The following is a 13410-nucleotide window of genomic DNA, read 5'->3' on the forward strand; positions in this document are numbered from 1 at the left end:
CGTTTTTTTGTGGCACCTACAGATGTACAAAGGTTTAAACGTCTTGAATTTTTTGATATCTAGTCTTATTGCATCTTTCTTTTGTACGGCAAAATTGCTTGTGCCTAAATCAATGCTACCGTTTGAACAAACGGTTTACTGAGTACTTTTTAGTACAAATGTTTACCATTGTTTTTTCAGATAAATCGGAATTTATTTGTTAAATCATCGATTACTAGACATATGTATATGACATATGTAGGGCGGCTAGTGAAAATCAATTTAATTTCCTTGTGTATTTTGATGCTTGCGGTTTCGAGTCAATGCTAAGTAAAATTTTAATATCGTTGTACGACAGCTTCAGGGGTTCTCCTTTGAAAGGTTAATTACAGTATGAATAATCAAAGTTTACTTGATTTTAAGCCAGACTGTGTCGGGATTTTGAAAAAGCAAGTTCATATTTTTTTTGTTGGTTATAATTCATTTCTACTCCTTACATGTTTTTGTATAAATTGTGTTTATCAAAACTAAAAACAGGAACGAAACAACATTTTAAGTGAGTAAAGACACAATTTTATTTTGTTTAAAAATGAAGATCCAAGATTGTCGTTTTAAAAACTACTCTCATTTTACCTTCTCAGCAAGTGTATAAAGTCAAATTAATGAAAACATTTCAGATGTAAACAGTCACAACGGCTATCAAAATAGATATGCGTGTCGTTTGTAGACGATTATATATATTAACACGATTTTATATGTAAACATCAATCACTTAGACAGTCACTTATATCATCAGTCACAAACATACATACACACGTAGGCAGTCAAACAAAATGTAATCTTAACCTTAGACAATTACACGTAAAGACAGTCCCGCACTTTACAACCATATTGACAGTTATTTACACATAAAGTCCAACACAATTATAGATGAAGACAGTAACACGTAAATAGCCCATCACAACACAATCATACACATAGACAGTTACATACATAGAGTGTCCCACACAATACAATCATACACATAGACAGTTACATACGTAGACTGTCCCACACAATACAATCATACACATACACAGCTACATACGTAGACTGTCCTACACAATACAATCATACACACAGACAGTTACATACATAGACTGTCCCATACAATACAATCATATACATAGACAGTTACATACGTAGACTGTCCCACAAAATACAATCATATAAATAGACAGTTACATACATATACTGTCCTACACAATACAATCATACACATAGACAGTTACATACATAGACTGTCCCACACAATACAATCATACACATAGACAGTTACATACGTAGGCTGTCCCACACAATACAATCATATACATAGACAGTTACATACGTAGTGTGTCCCACACAATACAATCATACACATAGACAGTTACATACATAGACTGTCCCACACAATACAATCATACACACAGACAGTTACATACATAGACTGTCCCACACAATACAATCATACACATAGACAGTTACATACGTAGGCTGTCCCACACAATACAATCATACACATAGACTGTTACATACGTAGACTGTCCCACACAATACAATCATATACACAGACAGTTACATACGTAGACTGTCCCACACAAGACAATCATACACATAGACAGTTACATACGTAGACTGTCCCACACAATACAATCATATACACAGACAGTTACATACGTAGAGTGTCCCAAACAATACAATCATACACATAGACAGTTACATACATAGACTGTCCCACACAATACAATCATACACATAGACAGTTACATACATAGATTGTCCCACACAATACAATCATACACACAGACAGTTACATACGTAGACTGTCCCATACCATACAATCATACACATAGACAGTTACATACATAGACTGTCCCACACAATACAATCATACACATAGACAGTTACATACATAGACTGTCCCATACAATACAATCATACACATAGACAGTTACATACATAGACTGTCCCACACAATACAATCATACACATAGACAGTTACATACATAGACTGTCCCATACAACACAATCATACACACAGACAGTTATATACGTAGACTGTCCAACACAATACAATCATACACATAGACAGTTACATACGTAGACTGTCCCACACAATACAATCATACACACAGACAGTTACATACGTAGACTGTCCCATACCATACAATCATACACATAGACAGTTACATACATAGACTGTCCCACACAATACAATCATACACATAGACAGTTACATACATAGACTGTCCCATACAATACAATCATACACATAGACAGTTACATACATAGGCTGTCCCAAACAATACAATCATACACACAGACAGTTACATACATACAGTGTCCCACACAATACAATCATACACATAGACAGTTACATACATAGACTGTCCCATACAATACAATCATACACATAGACAGTTACATACGTAGACTGTCCCATACAATACAATCATACACACAGACAGTTACATACATAGACTGTCCCACACAATACAATCATACACATAGACAGTTACATACATAGACTGTCCCATACAATACAATCATACACACAGACAGTTACATACATAGACTGTCCCACACAATACAATCATACACATAGACAGTTACATACATAGACTGTCCCACACAATACAATCATACACACAGACAGTTACATACGTAGACTGTCCCATACAATACAATCATACACATAGACAGTTACATACATACAGTGTCCCACACAATATAATCATATACATAGACAGTTACATACGTAGACTGTCCCACACAATACAATCATACACATAGACAGTTACATACATAGACTGTCCCAAACAATACAATCATACACACAGACAGTTACATACATACAGTGTCCCACACAATACAATCATACACACAGACAGTTACATACAAACAGTGTCCCATACAATACAATCAAACACACAGACAGTTACATACATAGGCTGTCCCAAACAATACAATCATACACACAGACAGTTACATACATACAGTGTCCCACACAATACAATCATACACACAGACAGTTACATACAAACAGTGTCCCATACAATACAATCATACACACAGACAGTTACATACATAGGCTGTCCCAAACAATACAATCATACACACAGACAGTTACATACATACAGTGTCCCACACAATACAATCATACACACAGACAGTAACATACAAACAGTGTCCCATACAATACAATCATACACACAGACAGTTACATACAAACAGTGTCCCATACAATACAATCATACACACAGACAGTTACATACGTAGACTGTCCCATACAATACAATCATACACATAGACAGTTACATACGTAGACTGTCCCACACAATACAATCATACACATAGACAGTTACATACATAGACTGTCCCAAACAATACAATCATACACACAGACAGTTACATACAAACAGTGTCCCATACAATACAATCATACACACAAACAGTTACATACATAGACAGTACCACACAATACAATCATATAAATAGACAGTTACATACATAGACTGTCTTACAGAATACAATCATACACATAGACAGTTACATACGTAGGCTGTCCCAAACAATACAATCATACACATAGACAGTTACATACATAGACCGTCCCACACAATACAATCATATACATAGACAGTTACATAGGTAGGCTGTCCCACACAATACAATCATACACATAGACAGTTACATACGTAGACTGTCCCACACAATACAATCATACACATAGACAGTTACATACGTAGACTGTCCCACACAATACAATCATACACATACACAGCTACATACGTAGACTGTCCTACACAATACAATCATACACATAGACAGTTACATACATAGACTGTCCTACACAATACAATCATACACATAGACAGTTACATACATAGACTGTCCCATACAATACAATCATACACACAGACAGTTACATACATACAGTGTCCCACACAATACAATCATACACATAGACAGTTACATACATAGACAATCCCATACAATACAATCATACACATAGACAGTTACATACATAGACTGTCCCATACAAGACAATCATACACACAGACAGTTACATACGTAGACTGTCCCACACAATACAATCATACACATAGACTGTTACATACATAGACTGTCCCACACAATACAATCATATACATAGACAGTTACATACGTAGACTGTCCCACACAATACAATCATACACATAGACAGTTACATACATAGACTGTCCCATACAATACAATCATACACATAGATAGTTACATACATAGACTGTCCTACACAATACAATCATACACATAGACAGTTACATACATAGACTGTCCCATACAATACAATCATACACATAGACAGTTACATACATAGACTGTCCCATACAATACAATCATACACACAGACAGTTACATACATACAGTGTCCCACACAATACAATCATACACATAGACAGTTACATACATAGACAATCCCATACAATACAATCATACACATAGACAGTTACATACGTAGACTGTCCCATACAAGACAATCATACACATAGACAGTTACATACATAGATTGTCCCACACAATACAATCATACACATAGACAGTTACATACATATACTGTCCTACACGATGCTTGCATACAAATTGAGTATCGCGCGCATAAATTTGTTTCTCTTCTTTTTTATACTTTAGGTGAAAGATGCAGAAAGTCGATCACTTAAGTGACGATTGAATGCATTGATTAACCACACATAAGTAGATTTGTATACAGACGGTCACACAGTGGTCGACAGTTAATGTCGTAACCAAAAAGTTATTAATTAATGAAGTATGATCAAAATAGTTTTAAGAATAATCTTTGCTTTTTATATATGTAAATGTAATCATAACTGCTATTAATATTTAGAAAACTTAAAAACAGTGCGTCCACGATAATGATCATTGAAAATGAACTGAAAATATGAGTCAAAACCTTTGCGCAAATGATATTTGCTTAATTAATCATTCCCATGTTTTTGTTTCAACCTGAGATCTTTAAGAGGTTTTTGAATACAATAAACATATGTTGATTATACTGGCATGCAAGCAAATGTTTGTAAATACAGTATCTGATATTTGTATTTATTTTTCTCATGTGACCTAACCACCTCAATTTATTACAATTAATTTCTAATGACGAAAGTAACAAACCCAAACCAAAAACAACAAAAACAGTGCTCTCGCGTTAACAAATTGATTTGAATAACTTAAACAGACTGTGGTGATCTAATTAACATAAAGAGGGCGGCGACGTGAGATGAATTGACGTCCAAACTTTTACTTAAGAGAGTGCATTGTGCACTAGTTAAGGAAATTCTGCTGAAGTCGACGCAATGAGAGCTGTGCTATTTGTTCTATCTGTGGTGATCACGCCCTCGGTACGGAGCTGGCCGTACTATGATTCCAGTATACCCGTAGATTATGTACCTCATGTGTGCAAGGACGAAACTGGCCAGATCCATTATTACAACATAACTTCTGTTGGACATGAATTCTGTGATAAACCCTATGCTGAAAGAAACAGCTTTGGTCTGGTGAGTAACACTTTGTTCCTTTACTTAAAAGCTGTGGACGTTTTAGATAAAGAATATTAGAGTACATGTTTAACTAAAAAGTTACTGCTTTGTTAGAGGTTTGTACTTAAATTTAGGTAAATAGTAGCATTTGTAGGTATTTTAATTCACTCCATATATTTTTATAAAAAAATTCAAACGAAACAGTGAGAAGAATGATTTCAAAAGGATACTTTCTTTTATCGTTGTCTGGAGAAATGGGAACTGGAAACATCTAACGTCCTGACTTGTGACTCATTAGTCTAAATATCAACGTCAGCCTTCTACTTAGAAAAAGGTAGATAAATAAGACCATCTATGCATTTAAGATCACTTTTGGACGTTCTATGCCAGCCTCACTTTACTTTAACTATACATAAGGATATTTTCGCATACAAAGGTGGTATATTCAAAGACCCCCCCCCTCCCCTATTCCCCCACTTACCCAATCCTCTACAACTTGCAAACTATGAGAAAACTTGATAACTTTTGCTTCATCTTTTATAATTGGCTAAACCAACCACTCCGCCCCATTTTTATACTTACTAGTATTATTGCACTTCCCGCACTCCAAGACCAATTCAGTTTGGATTTCTTTTTAAGTTCATTATAAGCCATTAGCCGCATGAATTGTTATAAGCTAACCCCCACCCCCACCCCCCCCCCCCACACCCCCCCCCCCTAAAAACCAAAAAAAACCCCAAAAAGACCAGCAACACCCCCCCCCCCCCAAAAAAAAAAAAAGAAAAAAAAAAGAAAACCCTTAACAAATAACCTTAATAATGTTTTGATTTAACTGACTTTTTATCACTTGAAGTAATTAAAATCAGTTTGCTATGTGTTTCACATGTATTTTTTTAGGCATTCAAGACAATGCTTGAGAACAACCAGGCGTGGTCGACGTTATGTGCGGATGATGCGGACAACGACGGCCGCTCTAACGGAGAGGAGCTGGGCGACCCTTCTTGTAGCTGGGTCCCCTGTGACGAAACGAACACTAACTGTGACAAGCTGACCGCCGTCAGTCATCCAGGTATACTTTACAAGGAAATATTCTCCTCCGTTTTATTTTCGACCTCTTGTCGGCTGGCAAGTCGTACATTGGGCGAATTCCAATTTACATTTACGCTCTTTTTCAGCTACTGCATTTTCTTAAAGCATTCTACTTTAAAATAATATTTTACATGCTTGCAGTCGGACATTGTAACTAAACAATTACACGTATCAAACAACTCAATATGAAGACAAACGATTTGCTTAGTATTTTGATGTTCCCTTTTTTAAATTTCTAATCTGATGTATTTACAACACGTGATATGTTGTATAAGGACATACGTTTCTTGACGATTTCTCTCTTGACTTTCAGGAATTCCAGAATATTCAGAAACTGTCGGCACCTCCGCTGAGTACGTCGGCGTGTGTCTGCAGTCGTTCATGTGTCAGGGATACCCATTACCCATTACCCATGTATAACGAGTGCAAACATTGTTACGTCAAGAAAGCCATTTCATTTGTTGTTATATTTTTTCTTGTTTTTAATAAACTTAATTTACCAATATATTAATTTCTGCATTTTACTGTTAATTTGTTTACGAACGCAGTAAGTAAATACACACTTTAAGAATTCTATTCTATATATTCTCCTTTTTGTACATGCTTATTCTTAGTGGTCAACGAAAGATTGACTTTCTCGAAACTTAAAAATTCAACGAATTCGAAAAAGATAAATTTCAATTTTTTGAAATATGTCGCCATGAAAATTGATGAGATGCGACGAGAAGCGACGTACAATTAGTCAGTTACACATTGGTTGAAGCGATTAAGTAGTGCGCTTTTGGCGACAGAATCACGTTGATATCAATGACACTAAAATTCATTTTAGCAGCGCTGAATCAAGAAGTTTAAGATAGGGGATAGTGTTTTCTTTATATCATAAGATTTAATTTCTATACAGTATTTATTTTTCACTGCTGTAAACATCAGTATTTCCGATTAAAAAGGAGTAAAACTATGCGTTGAGTGTAAAGAAAGTGAACTCCGGGTCGCCTACAAATGTGTTTCCCTCCCTAAGTTTTTCATATAATATAAACATAATTTTCCATTGTAAAACAACTGGATGCCATAATTTATTTCATATTTCCAAATTATGTACATTGTACGACGTATGACAACCAAATATACGAAAACATCTTTAGGATGATGAGCTGCAGAGAACAAATTTCGTCTGGCATATCTACTTGCTCTCCCTTATTGCTCGCTTAAACCTTAATTTAAAACTATTTCGTGAACTGTACCCGCTGATTATATTATAGATTTTCGTTGTGCATATTTAAGATATAATTTAACACACTCTTTGACTTGAAGTATCTTACAATATAGTTCTGTTGTCTCAATGGCACTGCCAAGACTGGTGCTATCAAACCTGATAACTATGGTCCTGCCGATAATTATATAGTAAAGAGTCAAGTTTCTACAATATTGATTAAAAACTATGAACAGTCTTGTAAATATTAAAAGAATATGTATGGTGTTTAATGAATTTAAAAGAAAGTTCAGTGTAAAGTAGGCCCAACAGTACGTCTGATGCGGGCGTACTTGCAATTTTATTGGCTAAAGGCTTAGTTAATGAAAAAATCTAATTTGTAGAACACATTTGCCTGTAAGATAGATGGAGAGAGTAAGTGATTATGACGGAGCAGCATTATTCACCCCTCAGGCTGGGTCTAACGATTTCGAAATGATGTACTTCATCATTCCTAGCGACATCTTGTGCGGCCTTATGGTAGAACTGTTCCCTTAGAATGAAAGAGAAAAGAAGTTTACACAAGAAAAATATGAAAAATCTTGATTTGAAACTCAAATATCCTGCCTGTAAAACAGTATAATTAGGAATAAATTTTCTGTGAAAAACTTATAAAATGAAAAAGTAATTAAAATTAAAAAAAAAGCACCTATCAGAAATGAATGCTTGATTTGTCTTTCGAGGGCAATTACTTAATGGCATGATCCTGTTCTTTGTTAAACTCTAGAAGTTAGATGGCTTTCTTTTGTCACTCATTATACGTGCATTAACTTGCCTGTCATCAAATGGCCTAAAGTTACAGAAAAAATAGTCTTGATTACGTTACAGGTAGAGAGGTTCGTGTTTTTGAAGCTATGAAATGGAAATAAGTGCAAAGTAACACAACCACACGCTCTAGTGCAAATGTCGGTCCTGTGACGTCACAATTCATTATTGTTGTGGCAATATTGTGTTTGTCAATAAGTTCAACAATAATATGTTGTTTTTTTAATTTGTTAAAACCGGATATGAATGTAGTTGGAGTTACAGAGAAAATCAAAATCCGTATCAGCGTGCTATGTAGTTTTTTCTTTCAATGATTTCTTTTACCAAAAACAAGTATGTATCGGCATTAAAAAATTATTTGTATATATTTACATCTCCCTTCTAATTTTTCTTCTTCTATACATGTGCATTTGAACAGGGAGAATGATGGAGAAACAAGTGACACTACAGTCGTTTACATATACAGTCCTTTATATATATTTTATATATATATATATATATATATATATATATATATATATATATATATATATATATATATATATATATATATATATATATATATATATATATATATATGAATGATTTGATAATTCGTATATATAAATATATATATGGTTGATATGATAATTCGTACGTTGATAGATATGTATTTAGTTGTGTGCAATGTCACTAAGGTTGTTGTAATGACCGACGACGCATTTGTCTACAGAAATAAAGAAAAATAAGAGATTTAGTTTAAAATAAATAATGAGATTCATTTGGAATTCTTCAAAGAAAATAGGTTTGTATTGACATTTTCTTCAGGATGAAATTCTTTTCAGTTTTTTTTTTTTTTTTGGGGGGGGGGGGTATAAAGATACGTTGGTTATAGTCAGTATATATAATAAACAACTTTTGCCTGGCCCTAATTGTTAACTAGTACATAACTTCTACAAATATTAAAGGAGTATAAAGAAACAATGGACAACTGCAAAATGTACGTTAGCAGCAAAAATAAATAAACTTTGTTTTATACATTTAACCTCTCACAAAGATAATCTGACCAGGAGGAGATATACCTGCAGTCGCCATGGTTTTTCTTTCGTCAACTTTGCTACTTTCATTTCCCGATGAATTGCATATGCCAAACCCCAACGGCGTAACACGCCTAAGCCCGATGCTTTGCGTGAAGTCGTTAACGTCCGATGTTCTCTGCGCAGTCGCCAAAGTCCGATTGGATGATACACCAACGTCCAATGCTTTTCGTGATGCTGCCAAAGTTCAATGGCTATCGTTTAGTCGCCAAACATGCCAAAGCCTGTTGATTTCTAGTTAGATTCATAAAAGCACAGACATGTTGATTAAATTGCTAGTATACGTGCTAGGCTGTAAGTTTATAGATTTATACCTGGATGTTTTTAAAACAACAACAGGAAAATGAGCTTAGAAAGAAATCGATCTCAGAAATATACAATCAATGTATATAAGGGAATAATAAACAGAATTAAAGATTGTTAATAAAAAAATCATTATCTTTAATATGTATTAAGAAACCTCGAATGTTCAACGTTTGACCACTGACCCCTTGTATAGTGACCAGGATGTGTATCTATGTAAAACCCCAGCCCCTCTATGTACTGTGGCATGTCTCTATGTAAAACCCCAGCCCCTCTATGTACGGTGGCATGTATCTATGTAAAACCCCAGCCCCTCTATGTACTGTGGCATGTCTCTATGTAAGACCCCAGCCCCTCTATGTACTGTGGCATGTATCTGTGTAAACCCCAGCCCCTCTATGTACTGTGGCATGTATCTGTGTAAACCCCAGCCCCTCTATGTACTGTGGCATGTATCTATGTAAAACCCCAGCCCCTCTATGTACTGTGGCATGTATCTGTGTAAAACCCCAGCCCCTCTATGTACTGTGGCATGTATCTGTGTAAAACCCAGCCCCTCTATGTACTGTGGCATGTATCTATGTAAAACCCCAGCCCCTCTATGTACTGTGGCATGTATCTATGTAAAACCCCAGCCCCTCTATGTACTGTGACATGTCTCTATGTAAGACCCCAGCCCCTCTATGTACTGTGGCATGTATCTGTGTAAACCCCAGCCCCTATATGTACTGTGGCATGTATCTGTGTAAACCCTAGCCCCTCTATGTACTGTGGCATGTATCTATGTAAAACCCCAGCCCCTCTATGTACTGTGGCATGTCTCTGTGAAAAACCCCAGCCCCTCTATGTACTGTGGCATGTATCTATGTAAAACCCCAGCCCCTCTATGTACTGTGGCATGTCTCTATGTAAAACCCCAGCCCCTCTATGTACTGTGGCATGTCTCTATGTAAAACCCCAGCCCCTCTATGTACGGTGGCATGTATCTATGTAAAACCCCAGCCCCTCTATGTACTGTGGCATGTCTCTATGTAAGACCCCAGCCCCTCTATGTACTGTGGCATGTATCTGTGTAAACCCCAGCCCCTCTATGTACTGTGGCATGTATCTGTGTAAACCCCAGCCCCTCTATGTACTGTGGCATGTATCTATGTAAAACCCCAGCCCCTCTATGTACTGTGGCATGTATCTGTGTAAAACCCCAGCCCCTCTATGTACTGTGGCATGTATCTGTGTAAAACCCAGCCCCTCTATGTACTGTGGCATGTATCTATGTAAAACCCCAGCCCCTCTATGTACTGTGGCATGTATCTATGTAAAACCCCAGCCCCTCTATGTACTGTGACATGTCTCTATGTAAGACCCCAGCCCCTCTATGTACTGTGGCATGTATCTGTGTAAACCCCAGCCCCTATATGTACTGTGGCATGTATCTGTGTAAACCCTAGCCCCTCTATGTACTGTGGCATGTATCTATGTAAAACCCCAGCCCCTGTATGTACTGTGGCATGTCTCTGTGAAAAACCCCAGCCCCTCTATGTACTGTGGCATGTATCTATGTAAAACCCCAGCCCCTCTATGTACTGTGGCATGTCTCTATGTAAAACCCCAGCCCCTCCATGTACTGTGGCATGTATCTATGTAAAACCCCAGCCCCTCTATGTACTGTGGCATGTATCTATGTAAAACCCCAGCCCCTCTATGTAATGTGGCATGTATCTGTGTAAAACCCCAGCCCCTCTATGTACTGTGACATGTATCCGTGTAAACCCCAGCCCCTCTATGTACTGTGGCATGTATCTATGTAAGACCCCAGCCCCTCTATGTACTGTGGCATGTATCTGTGTAAACCCCAGCCCCTCTATGTACTGTGGCATGTATCTGTGTAAACCCCAGCCCCTCTATGTACTGTGGCATGTATCTATGTAAAACCCCAGCCCCTCTATGTACTGTGGCATGTATCTGTGTAAAACCCCAGCCCCTCTATGTACTGTGGCATGTATCTGTGTAAAACCCAGCCCCTCTATGTACTGCGGCATGTATCTATGTAAAACCCCAGCCCCTCTATGTACTGTGGCATGTATCTATGTAAAACCCCAGCCCCTCTATGTACTGTGACATGTCTCTATGTAAGACCCCAGCCCCTCTATGTACTGTGGCATGTATCTGTGTAAACCCCAGCCCCTCTATGTACTGTGGCATGTATCTGTGTAAACCCCAGCCCCTCTATGTACTGTGGCATGTATCTATGTAAAACCCCAGCCCCTCTATGTACTGTGGCATGTCTCTGTGTAAAACCCCAGCCCCTCTATGTACTGTGGCATGTATCTATGTAAAACCCCAGCCCCTCTATGTACTGTGGCATGTCTCTATGTAAAACCCCAGCCCCTCCATGTACTGTGGCATGTATCTATGTAAAACCCCAGCCCCTCTATGTACTGTGGCATGTATCTATGTAAAACCCCAGCCCCTCTATGTAATGTGGCATGTATCTGTGTAAAACCCCAGCCCCTCTATGTACTGTGACATGTATCCGTGTAAACCCCAGCCTCTCTATGTACTGTGGCATGTATCTATGTAAGACCCCAGCCCCTATATGTACTGTGGCATGTATCTGTGTAAAACCCCAGCCCCTCTATGTACTGTGGCATGTCTCTGTGTAAAACCCCAGCCCCTCTATGTACTGTGGCATGTATCTGTGTAAAACCCCAGCCCCTCTATGTACTGTGGCATGTATCTGTGTAAATACCAGCCCCTCTATGTACTGTGGCATATCTCTATGTAAGACCCCAGCCCCTCTATGTACTGTGGCATGTATTTATGTAAAACCCCAGCCCCTCTATGTACTGTGGCATGTATCTGTGTAAAACCCCAGCCCCTCTATGTACTGTGGCATGTCTCTATATAAAACCCCAGCCCCTCTATGTACTGTGGCATGTATCTATGTAAAACCCCAACCCCTCTATGTACTGTGGCAGGTCTCTGTGTAAAACCCCAGCCCCTCTATGTACTGTGGCATGTCTCTATGTAAAACCCCAGCCCCTCTATGTACTGTGGCATGTATCTATGTAAAACCCCAGCCCCTCTATGTACTGTGGCATGTCTCTATGTAAACCCCAGCCCCTCTATGTATTGTGACATGTATTTATGTAAAACCCCAGCCCCTCTATGTACTGTGGCATGTATCTATGTAAAACCCCAGCCCCTCTATGTACTGTGGCATGTTTCTATGTAAAACCCCAGCCCCTCTATGTACGGTGGCATGTATTTATGTAAAACTCAGCCCCTCTATGTACTGTGGCATGTTCTGTGTAAAACCCCAGCCCCTCTATGTACTGTGGCATGTCTCTGTGTAAAACCCCAGCCCCTCTATGTACTGTGGCATGTATCTATG

The 13410-nt window shown here is 37.8% G+C and overlaps 1 protein-coding gene across 1 annotated transcript; it reads left to right on the forward strand.

Annotated features, from left to right (window-relative positions):
- Positions 1-5307: 5307 nt before the first annotated feature.
- On the forward strand, positions 5308-7130 carry LOC128164560 (temptin-like). Its single transcript, XM_052828478.1, has 3 exons — positions 5308-5552; positions 6432-6603; positions 6937-7130. The coding sequence occupies exons 1-3, from the start codon at positions 5352-5354 to the stop codon at positions 7041-7043; spliced, it is 480 nt and encodes a 159-aa protein (XP_052684438.1). The 5' UTR covers positions 5308-5351; the 3' UTR covers positions 7044-7130.
- The last annotated feature ends 6280 nt before the right edge of the window (positions 7131-13410 follow it).

This window comes from Crassostrea angulata, chromosome 10 (genome assembly GCF_025612915.1).
Source record: "Crassostrea angulata isolate pt1a10 chromosome 10, ASM2561291v2, whole genome shotgun sequence".
NCBI lineage: Eukaryota > Metazoa > Mollusca > Bivalvia > Ostreida > Ostreidae > Magallana > Magallana angulata.

Coding starts and splice junctions, on each gene's coding strand:
- LOC128164560 (XM_052828478.1), top strand. CDS start 5,352: ATGAGAGCTGTGCTATTTGTTCTATCTGTGGTGATCACGCCCTCGGTA. Junction 5,553..6,431: donor AAAGAAACAGCTTTGGTCTG/GTGAGTAACACT, acceptor GTATTTTTTTAG/GCATTCAAGACAATGCTTGA. Junction 6,604..6,936: donor GACCGCCGTCAGTCATCCAG/GTATACTTTACA, acceptor CTTGACTTTCAG/GAATTCCAGAATATTCAGAA.